We start from the raw sequence: 27,229 nt of genomic DNA, 5'->3' as shown, positions 1-27,229 counted from the left end.
AAGGGACTTCCTCTGAGACATTCCACAAGGTGGGGAGATGTCAGGTCTGCCTGGGTGGCTTATCTCCTGAACTCACAACACTGGGTGCCAAGACTAACATAACCAGAAAGCTTTGTGGAATCTGAATTATTCAAAAGCGAAGAACAGAAAGTGATTGTGGATTCGTAGCAATAACAGAATAGATATGCTCTTTGAGTAACCCAGGGATGCTGAATACAAAAAATTAGATTCTGGGAATTTGACTTAGATATATGAAAGTAGAAAATAATCCTATCTTCTCTTCAGACTTTCCTCAGCAGTCCGTGTGAAATAAGATTAAAGGTGGACTACAAACCACAGGTTATGAATTGGGAAAAGAAAATGGAGACCTTACTTGTGGTGTAGAATGACACCAGTGTGTGCTCGTGAGGCAGAAATGGGCATGCTGAGGAGAAACACATAACCTGCAGGACTGCATCTCAAAGGTGGGAGATAGGAAAAGAAGGGGCTGGTTTTTGACATGGGTACCTTGGTGGTTCTAATGACAACAGTATTAAAATGGTGTCTTTAGTGTCAATAACAATCATTTCAGCTTTGAATAAAATAAGAGGTGACTGTGAGATATTCGTTAAAGCAATCCTCAAAAGAAAATTAGAATAATGAAAATGAAGCTCGGCTATGAAGTCAGCTTGTGAGTGGGGAGATAGCACTCGATCTGGTGTGTCCAGTCGCTAATGCTCTCTGTTGAACTGGAGACACAGAACTCCACACCAGTGAGCCTTTAGATATTTGAACAATCAAGAATTTAGCTGCACTTTAGATGAGGGTTGTTAAAAGGAAGCAATGTGGATCCAACTGTCCTAAGTATCTCTCCTCATTGCAAACAATCAGCAAAACATTCGGATCTTTATTGTTTGTATTCAACAAAAAACAACAAATGTGGCTTTCAAATAGAATTTTTTCATTGTCAGTAAAATAAACACACTGACTATGGATTCTTGCAAAGCTCGACCTGTCAAGTACAGATAATATAAATAAGATTCTGAAACCAATGAAACTCGATGATCTTTTAATATTTGAAAATGTTTGCCTTTTTCAAAATAAATCAAGTATCTAGTGACACAATGCCAGCTGGTCTTACAAAGGGCAGATTCTAATGCCACCTCTGCCTGTGCAGCACAGGCATGATGGGACAGCCCATCTTGTCTCTAATCCTGCTGCATATCTCAAGTGATGAGGCTTAATGATTAAACTGTGTAGAAGGCCATAAAGTTCTACCACAGAAGTCATGTCTGGATTACTAAGATATATCAGAAAATCAACCGGCTGCCCCAGCTACAACACTGAGTGGTTGTATTCTCAAATTCCTTGGCATCTCTGACTCTTAAAAATGACTTTAATTTATACAAGGACCTCTGATTGCACAAATGCCACTCACTGTCATTCCTGCGAAGGCAGAGATTGTGGGATTTCATTAGACATATATCTGATCTTTATTCTTATAAGGAAGACTTGACTTTATTTTAAAATTTAATACCTGAGAGTATATTTCATATTATAGGAAATTAAGTCCACATTAAATAAGAAATCCAATTTAATTTTAAGCAAATAGTCATCCCTTGATATAAACCTTGATGACATATTGAAATTAATTTTACTATTCTTCCCAAATATGTATGTATATATATATATATATTCCTTCATATTAATATGACTCCTATTGTTAATGGAAACCTTATGTCCTTGTCAGTTTGTGTTGTGTATTAACTAGGATGGAAGCCTGAATCTTTCCTACTGAACGCCAATTTCTTTGGCTTTTCAAAACAAATAAAAGTTAATCTTTTGCACATCTTTGTCTTACTTAGTTGGAATTCTTTATATTCACCCAACTTAAGTATCAATCTTGTACTTTTCTGGACTCTTCTATTTGTTAATCCTAAACAATATCTTGGGTTAAAATCAAAAGCTTTAATATTTTTCTCATACTTTAATATGCTGTTTTTCCCTTACTTTTAAGATTTTATGTGCTTAAGTAGAGAAGCATAGTCCATTATGGAAGGTTGCTATTTAAATGGATATGTACCTATTATGTTCATTGTCACTAACATAATTCATAGAATGCAGTTATGTTAGCCTCTTGTACACTGCCCAGACTTGTGTCTTGCATATGGACAGACACATAGACTTCTTTATACTTTCAAAGCATTTAAAAGGATTAAGGATAATATTTTTGTAATATTGGGAGCAGAGATTCTCTCGCATGTATCTTCTCAATCCTAAGAGCCGGCCAACAATGTCTTACAATGGAAATTAATTTTGTTACCCATTTAGTAGGAAGTTTTTAAATTTAAACAAAACCTCCAATCAAAATCTGCTTTCTAGAGCTGATCTCTTATCAGAAATGATAAATCTTCTATTTTTACTATCAGTAATTTAGGATCATTATAATGTAGTCATTAAAATGAATACTACCTATAAACAAATAGACATAGTTTCTTACATTCTTCTAGTAATTTCTGCATTTCCCATAGTTCAGTATAAGTTAAAATACTATTAATATAAAAACCATTAGGAAGAGGGATATAAAAGATATAAAGACAATATTCAACCATGACATTTTCAAAGAACATTTCAAAATTAAATTTATAAAGCAAATAAATGATTAAAGTGTAATTTTGGTCTAGATGACTTTTTAATATTAGACTTGAGTGAATTGTTTTATTTAATCTGGAATGAGTTTTACACAAAAAATATCCATATGGAAATGACACTGATGATCAAGTAATACTTCCCCGTGAAGGCATATTTTGACCCACTCTCTTTGTCGTCAACTGATTTCTTTAGTCTTAGGAGTTTCTTCTGTTAAGTGTTTAATGTGATTTTCTAAGCAGGGATTATAACTATAATTTTTGAAATTTCAAAATAATAGCAAATTCATGGTCTGTGTACAAATAGTTTAAAAAGAATTAAAAATACTTGACAATATCTAAACACTAAATTCTAAAATCCATTATTGATACCAAATACAAGGTTATGTGAACAGTGTCAGTGTCATTTTTCTGTAAAGATTCTTCTTCTGGGATTTTCATATATACAAAAGACTGGAGGAAATATGAAATTTGTATAAATTTCAACTATGTTACCAGTGGGAATTAAAGTCTCATCCAAGGATGACTTAGGACAGATTTCTCATCTTCCCTGAACCAAAACCATGAGAACCATTGCTAGAAAGAGATCTTCAAAATGTCATAGACAGGTGTTTGGGAGGCATGGGTATTCTCTATGATTCACCCTGTAATTAACAAAGTACCACCAAGAAAATGTATTTAGCAGATGATATTCCAAAGTGAAATGGAATATTAGAAATACCTATTTTTAAAATAAAACCTTCAGTCAATTTAAAAAATGCATTGTATTGCAAAGTTGAAAATCATCAATTCATATACTAGTTCAATTTGTTCCACAGATAATTTGTACTTTTGAATTTCCATCAAGCACCCATTCTTTATTACAATAAGTAATGAGAAATGCTTAAGATAACTACAGCAATGTAAAGATCAATGTAAAGGGATTATAATATGATGTATGGTTCTTATACTGCAACCATGTCTATGTGTACGGACAGTTAAATAGATTTCTTTTCCCCAGCCTCCAAATGCAAGCAGAATTCAAATGTCTTCATTTAGATTTGGCCTCTGCCCTAGTGATTACAGAACACATGTTAGTTCTATTAAATGTTGCCATAAATTAACAGCACTGTAATTTAGTCAGTGGGAATAGCCATTAACACCACATACTGGGGGGTCATAAATTATTTAGAGTTTTATAAAATGAGCTAATAAACTAGATATATTACTTAAACATGTAAGATTTATATAATCTTTTAGTCTGACAGTAGACTTAGAAATGAGGAAAAGAATAAACTTAAAACTGTTGATGTTTAAATTCAATTAGCTAAAATCTAACCTCCCCTAAAAATAAGCTTCAGGGATTGTTTTTCCTAAACTGTCAAGTTCCTAAAGCCCAGACTGAAGAGAAAGAAAGAATACTGACAATAAAGGAAGCATTGGTATTCGTTATGTAGCTCTCAGGAAATCTTTCGGACTTAGAAAGCTTGTCTTCAATTTTATTTTGTAAACAAGGCATTTATACAGAATTCTCAGTTTGTCTATTTCTATTAATTTTTATTTTTGGCATGATTACATGTAGCCAAGGCTGCCCTTGAACTTCCTGTACCCTGAAAGCCTCAGCCTTACACCATTCTTGCTCCCCCCTTGTCATCATCTTCCAAACGTTAACAATACAGATGCTAGTCATTATATCTGCTTCTAGAACTTTTCTACTTTAAATAATTTTTGAGAAATCTTGAGAGGCAAAGAAATTCAGATTGAATTAATTAGCTGCGAATTTTATGCGCAGTAGGATACAAAGATGATAAAGATGAGTGGATTAAGAAGGATGCGTCAAGATGGACACACCAGAACACATTCATTTTATGATTGTTTCTTGTTATATTTACATACATGTTTTAAATATATTAAATCCCTAAAATCGGCCCATCTTTTCGACTCCCATTTGAGGCTACTATAATATTTTCACTTTTATATTAACTTTCCCATTCTTGTGAGAGTTCAAAAGCTAATTACAGCCTTACCAATTAGTATTTTAGCTATCATGTATTTATCCATGTATCTATCTATGCATCTATCTGTCATTTATCTATAGTCTTTCTTAGAATATAGGAAACTGGGACTCATCTTACAAAAGCTGCAGGAGTGGATTGTGTATATCAATAAATATTAAACTGATATTAGTAAAAGTAAAGCTTATAAATGTTATCCTATTTAAATTAATACATAACACTGTTTTAAAGCTCTGAAGTTTAGAATTCAGTTTTACCATCTGAATACTTAAAAGAGGTTTAGATTTTTAAGAAAATTTTCAGAAACGTTCATGTGAAATTATGTTTCAAAATTTAACAAATAACTCAACCCTTTCAAGAACTTACTTTTCAAATAACTCTGTTTCAATCACAAATATTTGAATGCTACAATAATATTCTATATAATAAATACTGAAATTGATTTCTCAGATTAAAAGTAATTATTTTATTAAATTATACCTTTTTATATGAAATTGTGATTATATCATTCACTTTCTTCCCTTCAAACCCTCATACACCCACTTGCTCTCTGTTTTCATTGATTGTTGTTATATGTATATATATATATGTGCATACATATATGATCTATCTATCCATATATACATATACTAAGTACATGAAGTAATTGTAAGGCTTTAAAACACTAAGAAACAATATTGACACACAGGATCTGGAAGAAAACAATTCATATAAAACTTAATTTTAATTTGAGGAAAAAAGTATTAAATATTTTTATATTTAATTAAAATACTGAATAACATTAAACTGTGCAATTATCCATTTTATTTTTATTTTTTTCTCTATTAAAAAGAATATTGAGCATTTATCCTGCAACCAGTTTTCTGGTCATTTACAATCTCTTGGGGGCTGTTTTTCTTTTCTTTTTTTTAAATTTAAATTAAAAATAATCTTATTTTACATATCGATCCTAGTTCCCTCTTCCTCCCATCCTCCCATGCTCCCCACCAACTCCCCGTGCCAGCCCTAGGCCCTTCCCAATGTGTCTAGACAGAGAGAGTATCCCTCCACAGGGAATAGGCTCCCAAAGTCAGTGCACTAGGAATAAATACTGGATTCATTGTCAGAGGTCCCAGAGACTGCCCTGGTCTCCCAACTGACACCCACATTCAGGGGCCTGGTTCAGATCTATGCTGGTTCCCCAGCTGTCAGACGGATTTCTGTGAGCTCCCACTTGCTCAGGTCAGCTGTTTCTGTGGGTTTCTCCCAACACGGTCATGCGTGGGCTACTTTCTTTCATTTTTGTTTTCAGTTTTGCAAGGAGCTAATGATTATGGGATGAGTAAAATAATTATCATGGAGGGAAAATATTCTCTTCCAGGTAGGTCAACAAGAATGGGAAATTTGAAACAAAGTGAAGTTTAATGGTCAATCAATTCTACGGACAAGGAAGAGCATCTTCATGAAAGATTCAACCCTGTAAAATCCAGAGCTTGCCATCAACTACATGTTACACATTAGGGGACTTCTTCTGGCCTAGCCATCATGTTTGTTTGTTTGTTTCTTGTCTGTTTTTATTTTCTCCAAGGCAGGGTTTCCCTGTGTAACAGCTCTGCCTGTCCTGGAACACACTTCCCACATCAGGCTGGCCTTGAATGCACAGAGGTCCACTTGTCCCTGCCTCCCAAGTGCTGGGATGAAAGGCGTTCACTACCATGCCTGGCTGTGATTTTATGTAATTAATGGCAACCAAAGGCAGGAAAATAGCAACTGATTCTCACACACCAGCAAACATAATATTGAGACATTTCTTCAGTAATGCTCCAGATAGTCGTCAAAACAATTATTTTGTGTATTTTATATAAAATTTAAACAAAATTAGAAAGCTAGAAATATTCCACAACTTCAGAAGGTGTTTCAAAAATTCACGACAGCTGTATATGAGTGTCGTGGAGTGAATGACTATACTTCTGAAGTCATTCTGGCCCTTTACAAAGCTTATACTTTCATGCTTTTGAAACCTTGTCTTTTTATCTTAAGACAGAGCCATCTTGAAAATTATAGCTCACTTAAAATATCCTCTTTTTAGTGGAATTTTATAAATATTTTAAATGCATCTTTATCTCTAGGGACAATTCAGTAAGATTTTATCCATGAAGCAAAATGTCAGATGATTTAAAAAGTCCCCATCTCAGGTCCCAGCTGCTATTGTCTTTCCAATGGTCAATCCTTTTTTAATTTGCTGTGAACAGTCCTGTCAATCTGTTGTGGGAGCTATTTTAATTTAAGATTTCATTATCTCTCTTCTCCAACCTTTGAATGGCCTGTCACTTGTTATACCCATCATCAAAGCTAGCCGATGATACATTGGATTCCAGCCTTCAATTTATTGAGACATTGAATTGCACAATATACTTTTTTCTTTCATCCCTCTGTGGTTCCTTTATAGGAACAAAGAAACACAGCATTTTATTTGTATTCTCTGTCAGACAGTAAGAATATTATAGCAATAGCCAGATATCTTACAAATCTCTGAATATTAATTTAAAATTTTATAAACTATTTTTCTAACACACCAAACTTTATACACTATATATACAATATAAATGGAGGAAATTTAGTGACCATATTGTGCAATACTTGAGTTCTAGTATACAATGGATACTGGAAGTATTGGTTCTGTGCAGTGCTTTTGAAAGGGTAGATGGGATTGAATGTGTAAGACAGAAAGTGCTAGCACTTAGGTGATATGCACATGTGTTGTTAACCTCAGGTGGGAAAATGGTTTCAATGCCCAAATTAGTTAGATATGCTGATGTAGACTCTAGAGTTCTACGTATTCTTCACTCCTCAATTTTTTTTTTCAGTGTTGATTGTTAAGCCCAGGAGTTGGGGCAGCAGTGACAAATACAACGTCACTGAGCTACACTTCAGTTTGATGTGCTGAATATCTAGTGCACTCTCCCAAGAATGCCTTCCACAGAGATGGTCTTAACATTGGCCATATCTGAAGGAACATGAGGCCAGTACAGAAAACAATGGGATAAAATTGGGCATAATAAAACATTAACCCGAATCATGTCCTGATTTGGTCTGCTGTGGTCGCATCTGCTAACATTGGCGAGAAGAACAAAGCACTGTTTTCAAATAGTCCCCAAGATATATCTATCTGAAGGGCAGATCTAAACACTGTCAGAGTAACGGAAGTATCCGCATCGATTTCACGCATAGAACAGGGAAGTTGAGTTTTCTGTTGCTGTTGTTCAATGGAGCCCCAGAAAACAAAACCCCACTGCTCAGTGAAAAACCTTAACGTGTCTCCCCATGAGGAATAGTCAGTTTAAGTACCTATGAGATCCAGCACAACACAGTCACCTAAGACAATCAAGCAGGTAACTCCACCTCTCTGCAACGTCTATCCATTTGTGTTCCCACCTCTGACCCCTTCATCGCTGCAGCCTTCCAGCAGCTCTTACCTAGGGAAGGAAGGCACAGCAATGCCTATGCAAATATGGGAATGCTACATGGTAGTAGGCTAAGTCCTGAGCAGTTTTTGACATTAGTTCTATGATTATATTCACCCATTTTATCATTTTAAAGCCTCTCTCTCTCTCTCTCTCTCTCTCTCTCTCTCTCTCTCTCTCTCTCTCTCTCTCTCTCTCTCTCTCCCTTATCCATGGATAGTTTCCAAAAAAATTTTAGGGGGATAAAAAATTAAGTTAGACTTTCATAATGAGATTCATTTAGCATTTGTATAAAATGATAATAGAAAATGAAATGAATATTTAAAACTAATGTTCTACTGGTTTGGAGTGGTTCCATTTGTAGCATCCACAGGTATATGTAACTCTCAACTGTAGTTCACAACTGTATATAACTTGGCTTTCAGGGATCTAATAACATTTTCCAGGCTACACAGGCACCTGCACACTTGGGTTGCACATACATGCATGCATGCAAGAAAAACACTCAGGAATTAACATAAAATAAAAAAAACCCAAATCTTTAAAGAAAAAAACCAAATACCCTTAAAATGTTTCTTGTGCTTCAGCTAAGAAGTGGTTTGGCCGGGCGCTGATGGCACACGCCTTTAATCTAGCAATCGGGAGGCAGAGGCACGTGGATCTCCGTGAGTTCGAGGCCAGCCTGGTCTACAGAGAAAGTTCCAGGACAGCCTCCAAAACAATACAAACAAACCCTGTCTCAAAAACAAAAAAAAAAACAGAAGTGGTTTGATAGCTTCACAAATTCAAACATTCCAAAATTATTCTAAAATGTAATCTGTTTTTAACATGGACAGGATATTATCTGTACAGACTAATAAAATAGAAATATATCAGAATTACTCTTGAACATAAGATACTACATTCAGGATAGAAGGACAATCCATCAAGTATTATAATATTATTTTGTCTTTTCTAAAAACAATGGTAGTTGAATAAATTTATCTTGTGTATGTATTGCTTTCACCTATAAATATATCAATTCATTCATAACATGTATGTTCCCATTTGACATTGCCTTTTCAACTAGAAATATGAACTTTTGTCTATCATTTGTGATCATAATTACATTTCAAGAATTCAATCCCTTCAGTGAAATTTGAAGTTGAGATTCTGAATTAAGTTCAGTGAAGTAATACATTTCACTCTCAGCAACATGGGTAGCTGGCGTAGAGGATCACCTGAATCTAGAAGTTCTATGCTAGCTTTGGCAACAATGCAAGATTTTCATCTCAAACAAAAGTCACTACAACAATATAAAACAACAACAACAAAAATCAATCCCGAAACAAAGGCAAAGGAGGTCTCGCACATCTCTACTGAGCAGCCAAGTAGTTCTAAACCATATTCCACGAGAATGGAGAAGAAACAGGTTAAGACATGTGTACACAGATGGCATACAAACTGTGCTAAATCATATAGGACAGGGACAGTAAACAAACAGTTTTAAACCATAAACCGTAAGGATGAGAACCCCCTCTTACAAAAGAACCAATCTTTCGAGGGTGCAATCCTTATGACATCTTTCCCCCAAAGGCTTCATAAACTTTTCCTCTCTAAGTATAGAGGGTTACAGCTAAAGCATCTAAAGTTTTGCGGAGACACAATTTAGATTTGCAAAACCTATAATAAAATTTGAATATGAATTGGTCTATTATTGGGTAACCCAAAATAAATCATAAGACTGGCCTCTATGTAATTAGAATGACACTGTGCCATAGGCTTTTGTGTATCAGAAAATTAACACAATGGTGCTGTCTATGAACTTGCAGATATTACAAAAATATCAATAGAGAAAGATAATAAAAGCAAGTAACAGCTTTATATCAGAAGTAGAATCGCTTCTCTTGTGTCTGTTATTAAATATAGTCAAATTATCACAGCCTAAAATGTATGTTTGAACCTCAGGCTTGTCCTCCATGTCCTTTTATGATGTCCCTACAATTTCACTGCTCTGTTGCTAATGAGGAGCAATGCTAATTATTTAGCTAATCCCTTTATTACAATAGACGATCACTTTGCCACAGGATGAATTGTTCTTTCAAGAATGCCCTTTCCTAGCACTTAATCAGATTTCTGCTTGTAGGATTCAGAATCAAGCCTTTCTAATTTGAAGTGCATTTTTAAAAGATGAAAGCAAAGCCACTCTGCTAATATTAGAGCCGTGGAAACATCTTACTGATGGTTCTTTAACAAAAGACAGCCTTGAGTCACTAGGCATGGAGCTCTATCATAGTATGATCCACCATTTATAATTGACACTAACTTGGAAAACAAAACCTCTGCTGAAATGAAATCAGTAAACATGACCTATCAATGAGTCCATTGTATTTTTATTTAAATTCTTGTTTATGATAAATACTAACTTAGTAAACAATTGCTTTGGAAATTGCAGCAAGGTGGACCATTCCATCATGGTACTGAATGCATTAGGAAATCTGATCTTTGGGAGACACTCATCTGGGGTGCTCCCAAAGCAGCTAATGTAAGTCAGGTTATTAAACCTATAAGAAATTTAAACAAGAGTAGGTTATCATATAGCAAAGACTAAACAAACTCTTTAAAATCTGACTTAAATTCCAATATGCTCAATAGCTAATATATTAAAACATATTTTCTTAGAATTATTTATCACAAAATACTAGTATAGTTTAGAGAAACATGGCAGTATTTTGAATTATTGAAACAATGGCCTTTTGTATTCACTTTATTTTAGTGTTTGTAGATTTACCAGTTAGAGGACAAGAGCAAGCTCCTGTTCTACAGATTCCGTGTATTTATTAACATGACATCCTTCACTACAACCCAGAGAGTATGTTACTTCCTCTGCAGATGAAGAAGATGAATAACAATTCATATCTGATACTTTCAAACTCTGTCTTTGGACAAGTATACATTAAAATTGATGTAGTGAAGGCTTATTGTTGCATTTGCTATGGAATTCTATAAGAGCTGTTTTCTGTATACTTACATTTTAGATTTGAATTTCTCAGTATAAATATTCTACAAATAGTAATCAGTTTTCAGGCCTAATACCCAATATAAACTACTTGAGAAACCAGTGAACTTAAAACAGATCAATAGTGGAAAACTAATAGAGACATGTGATGGGGAAGTCATGTGTATATGTCAATAAAGCACTGTCAGCCAATAGGGAAGTAAGATGGATGGGACTAGGAGTCAAGGAGGATTCTGGGAAAGAGAGGCATGTAGCCACCATAGAAGTAACAGGTCCGGACCCTTTCTTCAGTAAGAGAAATACTTATGATTAACAATTATGGGGTAAATACTTAAGTCAGAAATAGCCAGCAAGAAACCAAGCAAACGGCCAACAGCTTCATAATTAATATAGCCTCCTGTGTGTTTATTTGGGGCTGATGTGTCTCTGGAACCAGGCTGGCGGGAAGATTTCACTCTATAGACATGCATTGTTTCAGAATTCCTTCATGAATAAATTTGTGTGCTTTCCTCAAATTCCTAAAATAATCGAACATTAAGTACTCTCTGTACTATAAACCTATCTTTTCTCTCTTTTATAGTCCCATAATTAATTATTACTAACATATAGAAATGGGCAAATATATTGATATCAGAGTTACATATAATATCCTTACTCAACACCATAATTCCTTTGAATTTTAGACACAGTTTGACTCTTCCACCAATCTTCTCACTCTAACTACATTGCAACTTCTCTCAAATTGGGTAGCATCTTCATAGCGACCCCATATCCTAGCCAGAACATTTCATGACATTGCCTTGGTCTTTTAAGTGAATTTCCTTGTCATTATTCTTCTCCTTTCATGTAATTCAGAATTGAATTTCATTTTCTTGAAACTGAAACTGACATAAGCGGATGTTTTCATCTTGTTCCTGCATTATGATACAATCTATTTTTAAAAAGTTGATTGTTTCTCAGAAAGCATTCTAGAAAATAATCAATGTGAAGCATTTTCTTCAGTAAAATAAAATTTCCAAAGTATATGCTATGATTTCAGACCTCCAAATATATCAACTTCCATGGACTTTTCCATAAACTGTTTTCATATTGTAACACTGTATATTTTCAGTTATTGTTTTGTCATTTTACTGTGTTATAGTTAGACTTCTGTATTCTCCCTGTAACATGATTCTTCTGTAATAGTATTACGAGTGCTTCTGTGTTTGAAGAACTTTAAATTTAATGCAAAGGTATGTTATAATTCTTTTTGTTATTTAGAACGTCACAAGTTTTCCAGGAATATCAAACATCATATTTTTCATCTACCTTTACATGCTAGAGATACTTACAACCTCAATTATTTGAGACTGTCGATGAATTTGAATAACATTTTAATCTTATAAAATGTATCATAGTATCCACTTGTTGAGATGACAAATCGAGTTGCTCATGACAAGTAAATATAAATTAACAGTTAGTGACTTTGCCTGTCTATCTAATCCTCCATTTCTCTTTCTCTTTGTCTCTTTCTCTTTCTCTCTCTACAAAACTAAACACACATATATACAAACATAATCTATGACATATTCTGAAATAGGAATTTACTAGAATGCCCAGGCTGCACTTGAACTCAAAATCTCAAATGATTCTCCTACCTAAGACTTCCGGGTAGCTTAGAGCACAAACATATGCCAGAGTCACAGTTCAATACTCAATGGGGTACTCAACGTTTTTGTCCAAAATCAGTTGCTAAAACTTACAGAGGAACATAAATGCTTTGTACAGAAGCCCAGAAAAGCATTTATAATCTGTATAATTAATACTCTGTGACTCACGGTATGTAGCTATAGCCTCAAGATAAGTATTGATCAAGATAAGTTGTATTGTAAGTATTGGTAATTATTAGTAGTTTGAAATTTCAAAAGACAAGATGATTCCTGCAAATTTTCATGTCTTATCAGAACATCTTTGTAATAAAATTATGTTTAATTTTTCCTATTACTAAAATTGAAATAATAATTGCCTTACTTGACTTTTAGGTCACATGTAGGACAACATCACATGAGACTTGATAGAGTTATAGAACCTCCAGATCTGGTCTTTATTTCCCATAACTACACAGTCTATCATCATCCTTTTCATTTCCTATTTGGCTGTATTTGTGAGATTCATTGCAGCAAGCATGGGATTCATTCATAATAAGAAAAATGTGATAAAATGTCTTTTCAGAAATTACTTTTAAACTGTAATTTTAATTTTCGAAGGAAAGATGTATTCCATTTCATCTTCCATAAAAATGTAAGTTTACATGTTTTGGAGGTTAAAATCTGATCAGAGAATAGCACTTCCTAGAAGCAGCCTCCAGAGTCTCTTCATGTTGAGTGAGTTGAAGATCTAGAGCCCTGACTTCTGAAGGAAGAAAACCTCACGTGCTGGACCCTGAAACACTCTTTGCACAACACCTTTCAGCTCTTGGTATGGGGCAGTGAGGCATTTTCTCTGTTACATAGACTCTTAGTCACATTCTAATCTCAGTCCCTTACTCTGCTGCTCTTGGACATTTTTTTTCTTGCTTGTTTGTAATTATTGTTTTTTTTTTTTTAGTTGTGGTCTCACTCTGTAGCCCTGAATGGTCTGGAACTCATTATATAGACCAGAAGTTGACATCTAACTCACTGGTATCCACCTGCCTGACTCTGAAAGATTAACATACTTAACTTTGTTTTAAAGAAGAAAGTTGTATGGGGTTGGGACGATGGCACGGTTGTTAATAGCATTTGCAGCTTTTTCAGAGGACCATGGTTCAGTTTCCAGCACTCAAGTGATGTCTCATAACCCTTTAAATCCAGTTTCAGAGGATCTTTGCTCTCTCCTGGCCTCAAAGTCACTGGGCAGGTACATGGTATACTCACAGACATGCAGTCAAAACACTACATACATTCTCTACAAACTTAATACAAAACCATACAGGTTATTACAATGAGTATAAATCTATAGCATAGTCTAAGAAGATAGTCCTGAAATGATGAAGATGTTGGTACATTTCAGTGCTCAAACAAATCTGGGGCTTTGCGGTGCATCTCAGCAGTAGAGTGTCTACCTAGTATGACCCTGACCCATGTCATTGCAATCATGAAGAAACAAATAAACAACTGAGAAAACTAATTAGTTCGCAATATTCAGAGCTTGTTTTTGTTCATGTTCTAAATGAGATCTGAAAGTTAAGTGGTTTGGGTGCAAATCAAGATGTAGCAACCAATGAGATTCCCAAACATGAAAAATTTAGATTGTGTTCTAATTAAGGCTACAATTTTGAAAATTTAAATATATAATTGACTGAAAATAATAACATTTCAATTCAAAGGACTTTAAAAAGTAATTTCCTTTGGGAAATTTGAACATGAGATTGTTTCCGAGATGTAGCTACACAAATGCCTTTGAGCGAAAGGAGAGGCTGCTCCTTGTGGTAAGCCTTCAATTACAGGGCACTTTCATATTCATTAAACTCGGAACTTGCAGCAGTCCTCATATCTGGCTGGTTCTGAGGAACCGCCTGCCGGCTACTGGGAATTATAGACTCTCCAGATCTTGTTGACATTTCTAATTTGACTCCTGTCATTTGCTCATGCAGCGCAAATGCTGGATGTGAATTCTAAAGGCGTACGGGCCACAAGAGGTTAGTTAGCAGCACACCGATGAGACATCAGAAAATGAGGATGGAATATTAAGAAAAAAATGACGCAAAACAAATGATCCAATTTTTGAATTTTTCTTTTTTTCCAAAGTAAGCCAAATACTACACTGTAATGTTTAAAAACATAGGCATTTATCTCATTGATTTTCAAGCAAATAATATTATTCTTTGTGACCTTTATTATTTTTAAAGATGCTTAAAAATAATTTATTCTAAATTGGAAACAAAAGTATTGATATCTTCAAAACTGATATAAGTTTTAAAAATTAGTGTGTGGTGTGTAAAAAAATAATATTCTTAAAAATGTATGCTTTTCTCTACCAGTTTTTCACATCTGTTCTTTGGTTAAAAATATATTAAGACATTATAGGTGAATGCTATTTTGCTGAAAAATAGCAAGACCTTAAGAATCAGAAGTGGGGGGGATGGGGAGATAGATGGCTTCACCTGGAAGGGCCAAGCATGGGGATCTCAGTTTGAGTCTTCATTACACAGGAAAGGACCAGGTAGGTAGCAACTAAGTCTGAAACTCCTGCGGTGGTAGGAGTGGGTGTGAGGGCAGACACTGGTGGATCTCTGGAGCTGTCTGAATAGCCAGCGTAGTTGAATCAGTGAGAGACCTTGTCTCAAAAAATAAAAAGACTGACTGCAAGAGACAGCCAGCATCAGCCTCTGGCCTCCAGACACAGAGGGAGAGGCACACAGTGAGAACTCCCAAGAGGAAGAGCACGACAGGGAGCCGGGAGAAGGACTCATTCAAAGAGTGAGGACAAGAGGGCATTTCTAGAACGCACATAAAGATACTGAGTATTGTGGTGGGTCAACGTAATTCAGTGCGTGGGCACACATGCGCGCACACACCCGCACACACGCGCGCGCACACACACACACACACACACACACACACACACACACACACACCTGCATGAATAACGACTTGATCAAGAAAAGAGATTTTCCAGAGTGCATTTGGTTCATAGCACTCATGTTGCAGAGTCTACCACTCCAGCTCTAGGGGATGTGGTGTCCTCTAAAGACTCCCGGGACCACTATCGCTCATGTGTGCATACACATTCACAGGCAGAAACATATACATAATTAAAAATAATAAAGCAAATCCACAGAAGGAGGAAATGAAGCTTCTCCCGTAAAGTGTCTTCCTTCTTGTGGACAATGTTGGCTCTGAAATCACCAGTGTTAATCTACAAACTTATAGAAAGGCTCTCTTTTGACAACAGATGTCAGACCTGTCTCCTGCTGAGGGACAAAGTGAGACGTTCAGGCAGAGCTTCAGCTCCTTTATTTAGGCATATGAGTTTATTCATTTCATATCAAGCATTCATGAGATACAAGGGCTAGAGAAAAGAAGCCACACAATACAGCTGTTTGGTGAAAAAAATCACTGGCTGAGGGTGTCTTTTTGGCACTTGAATATCAGAATGGGGAAAAATGTGAAATACCAGACAAAAAAACAAAATTATATACGGTTTCTAACAAGTCAACAATACCCAAGGTAGCCTCTGGTTTCTTCAACCAGTCATGCTAGTTGGAAGATTGTCATGAGACCCACAGATAACTCATGGAATGCAAAGCAAAACAGTTTGAGTCACAATTTCATATATTGTCACGTCATTGTTCTTCATTGTAAAAGCACAACTAATGATAGGAAAATTGAAATTATATAAAGTGAAATTTTTTTTAAAAAATTGAGGAGCATTACCAAAGACATTAGCATTCACTGTATCCAGTTTTGTGAAGCATTAATTTATTTTATTTTTACTTTATGTTCAATTGCATATATGCCTATGTACCATGTGAATGCCTGCTGTCCATGGAAGTAAGAAGAAGGCCTCAGTGGGTGCTGGGAACCGAACCTGGGTCCTCTGCAAGAGCAGCTACTGAGCCGTTTCTTCAGTCCCAAGGATCTTGTAAAGTAGTCGCAATAATCAATACTGTAGTTCACAAATAACAAAATGTTGTATGTAAAAGTCTTTGGAACTAATTGTGAATTAGTAAGAAAGATATTATTTTCATGGTCATGTGTTAACAAGATTTATGCACACACCCTTTTCTCACTAAAGGTGAGGACAACCAAATTCTGAAAGAAGCTGTACACTCAAGTTAGCAAGTGTCTTTAAAATAATGAGAAGGATAAAGGCTGAGGATGTGAGTTGGTGACATTGCACTTGTCCAGTGAGTGTGAGAGTCTGAGTGCCACCTCCAGCACCACAGGAAACAAAAGTGGACAGAATTAATGAATGAATGAATAATACAAGGTAACAGGAGACGAAATTGATGTTATACAAAGATGCAGGCATGCATCTTACATTTCCTCAATCAATAGCCTCAGAACATTTCGACCAATAAAATATACTTCATAAAAATTCCTCACACATTTATTCATCTCAATAAATGTAAGATGAAGATAATAACAGCAAATTCTGCTATTAGCCTACCTTGAGTTTGCTATTATTTAGAGAACTGAAATTATATTGTTATTTGTCCTCAAATGACCTTTCAGATCTGTACTCTTAACTTCATTTTGCATGTAGGAAAATGTTTGCTGAGAAAGGTGAGGGACTTAGTTGACCAAACGATATTGCTAAAGTTTAGATCCCAGCTCATGCAGTCTGGCCCCTGGATTCAATTTCAGGTATGCTCTGCATACTTGATAAACTCCACAGCTTCTCCATTTAATGATAACATGAAAAAGATAGTTTTTAAATGCACAGTAAGTTGTTCCTCTTGTTTTTTATTTATGCCAGGAATTGGGTCATGAGACACAGAAAGGGATTCAGGAAAAAGCCTAGGAAATGAATCACAAGGGAACCCAAGGCTATGACTGAGTCAAGACCAATTGCCTGAATCACAAAACATCAGACTTTCCTTAGGGAAATCTCTCCTTAGGACCCACAGATCCACTGTCATTAATATGTAGAAATCACCAGAACACAACACAAGTTTATCTCTGTTACTTCCTAATCACACACCCTCTTCTCTTTCTTACATTGGGGCCATCTTAACTGAGAGCTCCAGGTCAATTTCCTTTCCCAAGAGGAAAGTTCAATTGTAATTTGATCCCACACAATACTGGAAAATTAAGGCATTCTTAATCTGTTCTAGAGTAAAGAAAAGAAAGTCACACTGACAGACATTGCAAGAAATGGTAAAGATAGCAGTCTAAAATTTCAGTCTGAAGCACACAACTGTCTCTCCCTTACCCAGCTGGTGTGCTTATGCATACATAATGCATAGCTGTGCTATTTTGATTTCTAAAGAACAAATCTATATACTTTTGAAGTTATCTATACTAATTGTGATATCAGAATTATTTACTCAAGAGTAGATCAGAACAACCCATACTTTCCAATAGGGAATCCTAGAAGTTATCTGATAGAAACTGTACACAAAAATACCATTGGTCACTGTGTAAGTAGAGTCTACCTATGGCATTTTGTTGTTGTTGTTGCTTTCTGTGATTGTTTAGTTTTGTAGTATTTATTACTAGAGACTGAACCCAGGGCAGGCCTTACATACTGATCAAGCAATCCACTACAGAGCTGTGGCTCACGTCTTCCCATGGACTCCTGTACTTTGTAACTGAGACAGTTTCAGACTCGCTCCTATTTTGTTTCTCCAGATACTTGTAAGACATGCTCTGCATCCCAATAGCTCTTCATAGTCTTTCTACTTACAGCCCTCATAGATGTCCGTGGGAATATGGACCGCTGCATGCTGATAGGATATCTGGCGTCCAAAGTTAGCATCTTCAATAAAAACTGGTTTAATTCGTTGGCTGCCTGGTTCACTCTCATTTCTTTCAGGCTATGAAGGAAAAGAAAGATAACAAACAACTTTATAAATTATGCTAATAGACCTTTTCACATTCATCTTCTTGCTTGCTCAGTATACATGCTTCAAAAGACAGAGCTACATTCTAAAGGATGCCATTGCTTATGCAGATTTCCAGCCGGGTATTACCGCTCACATTAAATGCTCATATAGCCCAATTAAAACTAACTTCTCTCCCAAGTCCTTCAGGTTGGAAGCATTCTAGAAACATCCAGCACTTTCTCTTAAAATACATGTGAGGATGTAGACTGAAAGCACATGACAAGTATCACAGGACAACTGTATTTAAATTATCCACTTGAAACACATTGCAGGATTTATGTTACTAAGCTTATATTGGGCAGCTGACAATAGTTTGAGAAATGATAGCACACATCAGCATCAAAGATCATTATTTTATGCCATTTTCTTGACTTTTCCAACTTTTCTATGTGAATTGCTTTTGTGTTAAAAAGTATGAAAGAAGAAGAGAACCATTGCAATTCTAAACACAATTAGATCTAACTTCAGTTTTCTAAAATAGACATCAACACCCCGTTAATAATGGTGCCAACCAATGATCTAAGAATTAAAGTCAAAGGTTAATTTCCTCTCTAATTGGACCTGCTATACTGTGTTATTTTAGTATGCCCTGGGCAGGAGTCTGTCCACAATGCTTGTGTAACTCTTTTACCTTGCATATTTAACATGATGTCAATTGAAATATTGTTCTGTAAGTTTCTATCCTAGCTATTTTCCATACTAAATTCAGACTTTTATGTTCAATTCCTTTATTGTAGAAAATGTTTTGTATTCCAAACTCTTTAAAACAAAACAGGAATAAGAATCATATTTAAATACAGTGCACAGAAAAGTCCCAGTATCCATCAGTATATGACAGCGGTGTACCTGATAAACAATAGAGAAAATTAGAATGCATAACCAGGAAATGGCGTAAACACGTGGTAGAATGTTTTAAGAACAAAAACCCGACAGGTTTGCAAAACAAAAGTTTTTTGATTGTTTTGCTATGTTATTTTATATCATGTTATTATTTATTATTTTATCATTTTAATAAATGTAACTCACCAAGTAACACAATTGTATCTTCAAAGAATGAGACAAGCATACATTGGAACATTAAAGACACCATTTAGACAGAAATCCTAGCAACGTAGATCTTCCCAGTGATGTTAAACTCTTCCACAGCCCTCTACTATGTAGTGAAGTCAGTTGAGTAAGCCATGATCACATGATTTTTGTTGGGCCCTTCATCCATAGGGATCTGAGGATCAGCTTGTGACTAGGAGCTTATCTAGCAAATACTTCTTGTTTCCCTCCTTCAGATAAGGCCTGAAGGCAAGTTCCTGTTATCTGCCCATTCTCGTTGCAAGAGGGTACTGGGAATTATATACCTACTCACTGGTATATAATACTCCCCTCTTGTGGCAATAAATGACATTATCCTTGCAGGAATGACTCACTTATAATGAACCATTACTTTGTAGAGTGATATCACATAATAATGCACGCAAATGGGTGTAGTTAGGATTTGATCTAAAAAATTGGTGTTTGTTAAAAATTGTTTGAAAGCAGAACACAATTTTTCCATTCAGGAAAAGCCACGAATATATGTATTTTATTAACAAAGGAGGAGACAGGGAAAACTGTGGTAAGGATGTAAAATAAATGAATAAATTTAATTAAGAAAATAAAAAAGAACCTGATATGAAATAGGCCAGGGCTCTACGGTAAAACCAAATAATACTGGTCTAAAAAATGTGGTGATAAAATAACTCCCAATACATTCTGCTATACTCATAGATCAGTGCCTTGCTCAGCCATCATCAGAAGATTCCTCATGCAGTAAATGGGATCAAATATAGAGACCCACAACAAGACATAGTTCAAAGGGTGAGAGACCTTGGAACACTTAGTCCTAAGTGGGATGTCTCTATCAAATCCCTCCCCTCAGAACTCAGGAAGCACGATGGAAGAGAGAAGCAAAGAGTCTAAGAGCCAGGGATGATTGAGGATACCAAATAAAACAAGGCCATCTGAATTAACAGGAGAACAGCTCATTTGAACTCAGAGACAGTAGGCACAGTTCTGCACAGGTGTGGACCAGGATATATATTTCCAGTTTAGTGTTCTTATAGGACTCTTGAGTGTGCAAACCAGTGAGTCGGTTTATTGGACCTTCTCTTGGGCTCTATTTCTTTGTACATTTTGTGTTATCTTATTATAGTAATTATAGTACACTATTCCTTTGAACCCTGATTGTTTTTTAATAAGACACAGAAAGGGGATGGACTGGTCTGGGAGGGCAGGTGAGGAGGAACAGAGGAAAAGGAAACCATAATCTGGATATACCATTTTAAAAATCTATTTTCAATGAAAAGGAAAAAAGAAAATAATACCAGTACCACCACAACTAAGTGAAAATCTCTAGAAATTTTGTACTAAACAAAATTATTTGACTCTATTTCTCCAGTTTAGATTATATTAGAAACATTTTAGGCTTTTAGGGTTTTTGTGAATGTGTATGTGTAGGTACATATTTCTGTGGATGTCAGTGCGCATACATGCTTGAGGAGGGTATGGGTAAACTTGTGTCATTCTTCATTAGAGTCTCTCATTATGACTATGCTAAGTTCACTGGCCAGTGAGCCCAAGGAACCCCCTTCCCAGCCTAGGATAGCAGCCTTGTATTACCATTTCTGGCTATTAGAAAAAAAAAAAGATGACTACAACACCAAAAATCCTTTCTTTCTTTCTTTCTTTCTTTCTTTCTTTCTTTCTTTCTTTCTTTCTTTCTTTCTTTCTTTCTTTCTCTTTCTTTCTTTCTTTCTTTCTTTCTTTCTTTTTTGAGGTTAGAGTCTCACTAACATGACTGCCAAGGCTGGCTTTTATGTGATTTCTAGTGATGAAATTCAGGTCCTCATGCTTGCATGGTAAGCACTTTATAGAACAGATCATTTCCACAAAGTTCGAGAGCTGTTTTGCTCCACATAAGTCCGTAAAAGCAGAATTCTTAGGAAACACTGTAAAAGGTACAGTGAAAAAGACAGATGAGAGGAAATCTCCTCAACTTTGCTAGATTAATAACAGCTTGGTCTTGTGCCAGTCAGTGTTGTTTGTGTTTCAGTGCCTGACTGTGAAATAAATGATACTAGCTATACAACGATCCTTTTAATCGGATATATCTGGCAGCCAAGAAGCCTTGTCCTCAAAGTAGGCAGCATCCCACAAAGCAGAGGGAGTGTTGTGAAAACATGTCCAGCTCATTCTAATATGAGCTTCCACTCTAAATTACATACCCAAACCAAATGACACATAGTCCTTCAAATACTGAATAAAACCTACAAAATGTAAGTCTTTCTTCACAGTTTTATAAAATTACTTTAAATCAGTCTTTCCACCAAATTAAATACACATTTATGTCCAGCAATTTCAGATACACAAAACGTAGAGGATTAGATGAGAGATAGAGCCTGGACACATGAGCTAAGGCTAGCAGTAGTTAGACACATGAAAATATCTCATCCATTCACTCACTCCAGGAAAAACACACTGGAGATTCTAGGAGAGCATGCTACATCACTGCCATTCAATATCTAAATCTGAAAATACTGTATTTTCAAAAATAGCATGATGGTCACAGTATTTATGTAAGATATATTTATATGAATAAATATAAAAATAATTATATGGGAAAAGTCACATAATCTCTGGATTGTTTTAAAATACTAATTCTTTAAAAGGATGTGAGGCAAAAAATAGATGTAAATGCCCACCTGTTTGGAAAGGAAAGCAACAGAAAAAAGGCAGAGGAAGAAACAAATGGATATATGCATGCCAAACATCAGTATTATGCTTGGCCTTTGTCGTTAGAAGTTAGTTGCTCTCTAGCTTTATTCAGTATTCAAATAACCACACTTTATATTAGTTATCCAAAATGTTCCATAAAAACCACTGAACACTACTTACTTAGTTTGTGAAAATTAAATTACTGCTGATGTCCTTGGAATCAAAAATTAACAGACTGAAGTGCATTTTGTGGAGGTTTTTGTACTTCTAGATGATGATAAAAAGGGATGTTAAGACACACTGCCAATCTGTGAGCATGGGGTTATTTCTATCTTCTTGCATCATTTTCAATTTCTTTTTAACCTTATGATTTTGCAGGTCTTTTACTTCCATGAAAGATATATACCAAAACTTTTTGGCAATATCGTGAACTCCATAGCAGACTTTGTATGCTTGTCTTGAAATTAAAGGAAATAAATGGCTTTATAAATTTGAAAAAAAATCATAATTTTCTGCATGGATGTTTCATACTTTGCATTAATGCACAGGGACTAAATACAGTAATAGAAAATACCATTGCTTTCCATGGTTCTTTTTTTTAAAGATTTTATTTATTTATTATGTATACAACATTTTGCTTCCATGTATATCTGCACACCAGAAGAGGGCACCAGATCTCATAACAGATGGTTGTGAGCCACCATGTGGTTGCTGGGAATTGAACTCAGGACCTCTGGAAGAGCAGTCAGTGCTCTTAACCTCTGAGCCATCTCTCCAGCCCCGCTTTCCATGGTTCTTATTTCCAGTCCAGATAAATAAAATAAATTTAGCAATATAATAGAATTTTCCTTTTATCACATTTAAGATACTGAAATTATTGTTCCTTATAACATGAAAACTCCAATTTTACTTATATGATGACTGGAAATAGTTTAATTAAAATAGTATCACATATTAGTGACATAGGAATTAACTGATGTTTTAAGGGACAATGCATAGTCCCAATGTGCCAAATACCACATTATCTCCCTAATACAATCTGTATTTTTCAGTTCATGTACGATATGAAACAGCATTTCTCATTCATTTTTTTCCAAAGTATCTCATCTGAAATAAACAGACTTTCATATATGTAAGTCAGGAGAGAGAAACTGAGCAAATGGATTCTAAAACATAATAAAATGTACTTTGTAAAACACATACACAAAACACAAGACGTTCACTTCTTAGACTGTCCTTATTTTAATTTTAAATATTTCATAGTAATTACGTTACAGAAACAAAAGTGCATGCTGATGGCTGGGTAGGCCATTCAATTTTACAAGACAAGTATATTTGCTTGTTTAACCTGGAAAGAGGACAATACCCTTGCATACGTACTGTGTTCAACTAACATAGCTTGACTTTAAATGTTTTTTATGTAAAACTATAGTTAGAGCAAAATACTTAAGTATCTATGTATCCTACCTAGATTTTGCTGGAGAAGTTCAATCATTTTATACAAGTGAGACTGGATATTCTCTCTCACAAACACTGCTTGCAGTCTCACACTATTTTTATCCTAGCTGCTCTCTATTATTTTGGGGCTGTACAAACTGAGAAAAATCTAACTGGTATTGAATAAAAGCAGTTCACTCTGATTTCTGGAAACGTATCCAGTCAATATTTGTATTTCACTACTGGAGGAGTTAATTGAATGGGCTCATGTGTGATGAAACACATTCTACAATAACCAGATGCTATACAGCCTTGTATAAAATTCTAACAAATGAAAGAGGACTATTTTAGAACATTAACTTTTAAGAATTTCTTTATTTTATATAGCTATTTCATAGACGACATTTACAATGTTGCATTATAGTATTTAATATGGACAGTACAACTTTTGGAATGCTTTAATGTTTCAATTATATTCCTAGTCTTAATTAATATTCTTATACATAATATGCTTAATAGTCCCAGATTAATAATTGTTAGAGTAGTATTGTTAGAGTAGTATGGTGTGTGTGTGTGTGTGTGTGTGTGTGTGTGTTTGTGATGTGTATGACACAGTACATGTGTGGAAGTCAGAACAACTTAGGGGAATCAGCTCCCTCACTCTGCAGTGTTGGACCTGATAATCAATCCCAGGCTGGTAAGCTTGGCATTAAGCAGCTTAACCAGGGAGCCATCTCCTGCGTATAGTCTTCATAATTTTAACTTTATTCTTGTTATTTACAACAACAAGGATACAACTGAAGATCACTATATTAAGTGAAATAAATCAATGAAAACAGTAATAAATGACTTTATTTTTATGTGGAATCTAAAAGTACTGATTTTGAAGAAATTAAGAATGGAGTGGTGGGGGCTGGAGAGATGGCTCAGCGGTTAAGAGCACTGACTGTTCTTCCAGAGGTCCTGAGTTCAATTCCCAGCAACCACATGGTGGCTCACAACCACCTTGATGGAGATCTAGTACCCTCTGCTGGCCTGTAAGCAGAAGGCTGTATACACAATAAATAAATAAAATATTTTTTAAAAAGTTACAAAAAAAAAAAAAAAAAGAACGGAGTGGTGGTAGCCAGGCATTGGTGGCACACACCTTTAATCCCAGCACTCAGGAGACAGAGGCAGGCAGATCTCTGTGAGTTCAAGACCAGCCTGGTCTACATAGCAAGTGCCAGGATAGGCTCCAAAGCTAAGCAGAAAAACCCTGTATCAAAAAAACAAAAAACAAAACAAAACAAAAAAAAACCCAAAACAAACAAAGAATGGAGTGGTGGCTTCCCAGGACTTGTAGAAGTAGGTGTCAGACTTTGTAGATTCCTCATGGCAGCCCTTACCCATGAGGAGTGGACTGGAGGTAGGCTGCAAGGGGGGCGGGGAATCAAGGGGGGGTTGGGAAGAGAGGTAGGAGGGAGAATTGTGGTTGGAATGTAAAGTGAAATTTAAAAGAATAAATAAATTATAAAAGAGTAGGAAGCTCTGGAAAGTGTGATTAGTGTTCCCCTGCTACAGTTAGATCAGACATGCTCCTACACTATAGGGAGACTATACTCGATGATAGAGAGCTGTGTGTTTTTAAATGGTAGGACAAAAGATATTTAAGGTCTTGACAATGAAACAAGTTCAAAGAGGTAATTTCACCCTGGTGAGAATATTACACAATATACACAGGTATTGAAACAGAAAATGGTATCTATTTAATATATATATATTATGTTTTATATATTAGTTAAGCAAGTATTTTTAAAGGAAACAAAATATTTATTTCTTGATGAACCCAGATCATCCTTGGGTCTCAGTAACTCTCACACCTGCCATTAGAAATCACCTGTGGCAAATGTTCTCATAATCCTATAATTCAGTTTAACACAAGGGAAAGTCCCTTTTAAGATGTAATTGAAATGGATGTTGAATTTCAGGAATAGCGTTTGCTTTACTGCAGGAAACAAACTGAGAAAAATCCCGACGTGGAGCAGCTTCTTCACAGGAACCTTGGTTTTCAAGGTGCCTCTGCAGCTCACGGCCAAGTAGTGAGCCGGGGGACCACAGTGCAGTGATTCCCGGTGGACACTGGATGAGGGTCTTACAGCTCAGCAGTCCTGCTTTCTCCAGCTGAAAACACTAGAATAACAATAACTTGTTCTTTTAGTAGAGCTGTGAAGCACAGAGGACACATCAAAGCATATATAATTATAATCTATTCCAAAGATGCTGTAGCCAGTACAATGAGATAGCTTTTTTTTTAGATGAACAACAAGAAAAACCTCCAGGAAAATGAATAATTCACTTGCTACGCAGGGCCAATTAACATTTTTCTCTATTCTAATTGGGGATTCTGCATTTACCAAATAAGATCTTCATGCTATAAGACACTAGTGTAAGAATGTCAGAAAATAAACCCAGATTTATTATTTATAAAAATCATTGTAACAGATTTTATTACTGTATGAAGCCTTTATGGCATCACCTCATTCTAGAATCATATCTGTTTCTATAAAATTAAATCATGGAACATTAGGCTTCTTGAGAGAAATGATATAAAATGCTAGAATGAGTTTTAGAGAGGACAAGACTACCAAGAAGAAGACAAATACATATATATGCAGGGGAGTTCTGCGGAGCAGCCGAATGTCCCAGACAGATCAAAATTTCTAAGTGATCAGTAAAATAAAAAGAAGCAAATAAATCAATCCCGTTGAATGAGATGAGATATTTAGGCTGTGGTTATTTCATTTAGACTGCAGTTAGCGTCAGATTTCAAGAATAGGTTAAAGGGCTTGGAAGGCTCCGTTTTTTTCTTCTACTCAGAAGAATTTTCCAGAACTTGGGAGCTCTTTACAGTGCAGTTCAGAAAACAGTGCAAGCTGGCAGCACAGCTCAGGCCACTGGGTACTGTGTGTCCTGGATGTAAAAAATCCTGAGCCCTGTATGCTTTGTAATCACAATCAGACACACTGTGTTACTTATTCCCCACGGAACTTCATGATCAGAAAGTTACACCAGCTTCTTGGACGCTGTTCTTACTTCTGACCATCATTCCTGTGGACCAATGAGAGGAAGAGGGTAACAGGCCACAGAGAGGAGAGAGATACCCGCAAGGCTTCATGGAACCCGCCATGTCAGATGAGTGAGGAGAACAAACATTTGCCTTAAAGATCAATGCCCAAAGTTAATAAATCCCACATTCTCTTTAACCTTGTGGTGGTGAGTACTTCCCCCTTTACTTGACAAAAGAAGTACCTCTTTAAAACCAATTGGCCTTTACAAACACTCTTGATACAAGACAAACATGTTCAATAAGCCTCAGCAACAAATACTCTTAAGTATATTTGTAGAAGTGATGACTTAAGTGTTTTACTTGA

The 27,229-nt window shown here is 35.6% G+C and overlaps 1 protein-coding gene across 6 annotated transcripts in view; it reads right to left on the bottom strand.

The window, feature by feature from the left end:
- Positions 1–27,229, bottom strand: part of Cacna2d1 (calcium voltage-gated channel auxiliary subunit alpha2delta 1) — a 410,041-nt gene that overhangs the window by 129,609 nt on the left and 253,203 nt on the right. For all 6 annotated transcript variants that reach the window (XM_040735177.1, XM_040735179.1, XM_040735180.1 and 3 more), the window contains exon 6: positions 18,434–18,563. In XM_040735177.1, coding sequence (XP_040591111.1) covers positions 18,434–18,563 — 130 coding nt within the window. The remainder of the gene's footprint in view (positions 1–18,433; positions 18,564–27,229) is intronic.

Source organism: Mesocricetus auratus, unplaced genomic scaffold, assembly GCF_017639785.1.
Source record: "Mesocricetus auratus isolate SY011 unplaced genomic scaffold, BCM_Maur_2.0 Super-Scaffold_100043, whole genome shotgun sequence".
NCBI classification, from domain to species: Eukaryota; Metazoa; Chordata; class Mammalia; order Rodentia; family Cricetidae; genus Mesocricetus; species Mesocricetus auratus.
The sequence above is the reverse complement of the archived record's forward strand: the minus strand, read 5'-3'. Positions and strand labels throughout refer to the sequence as shown.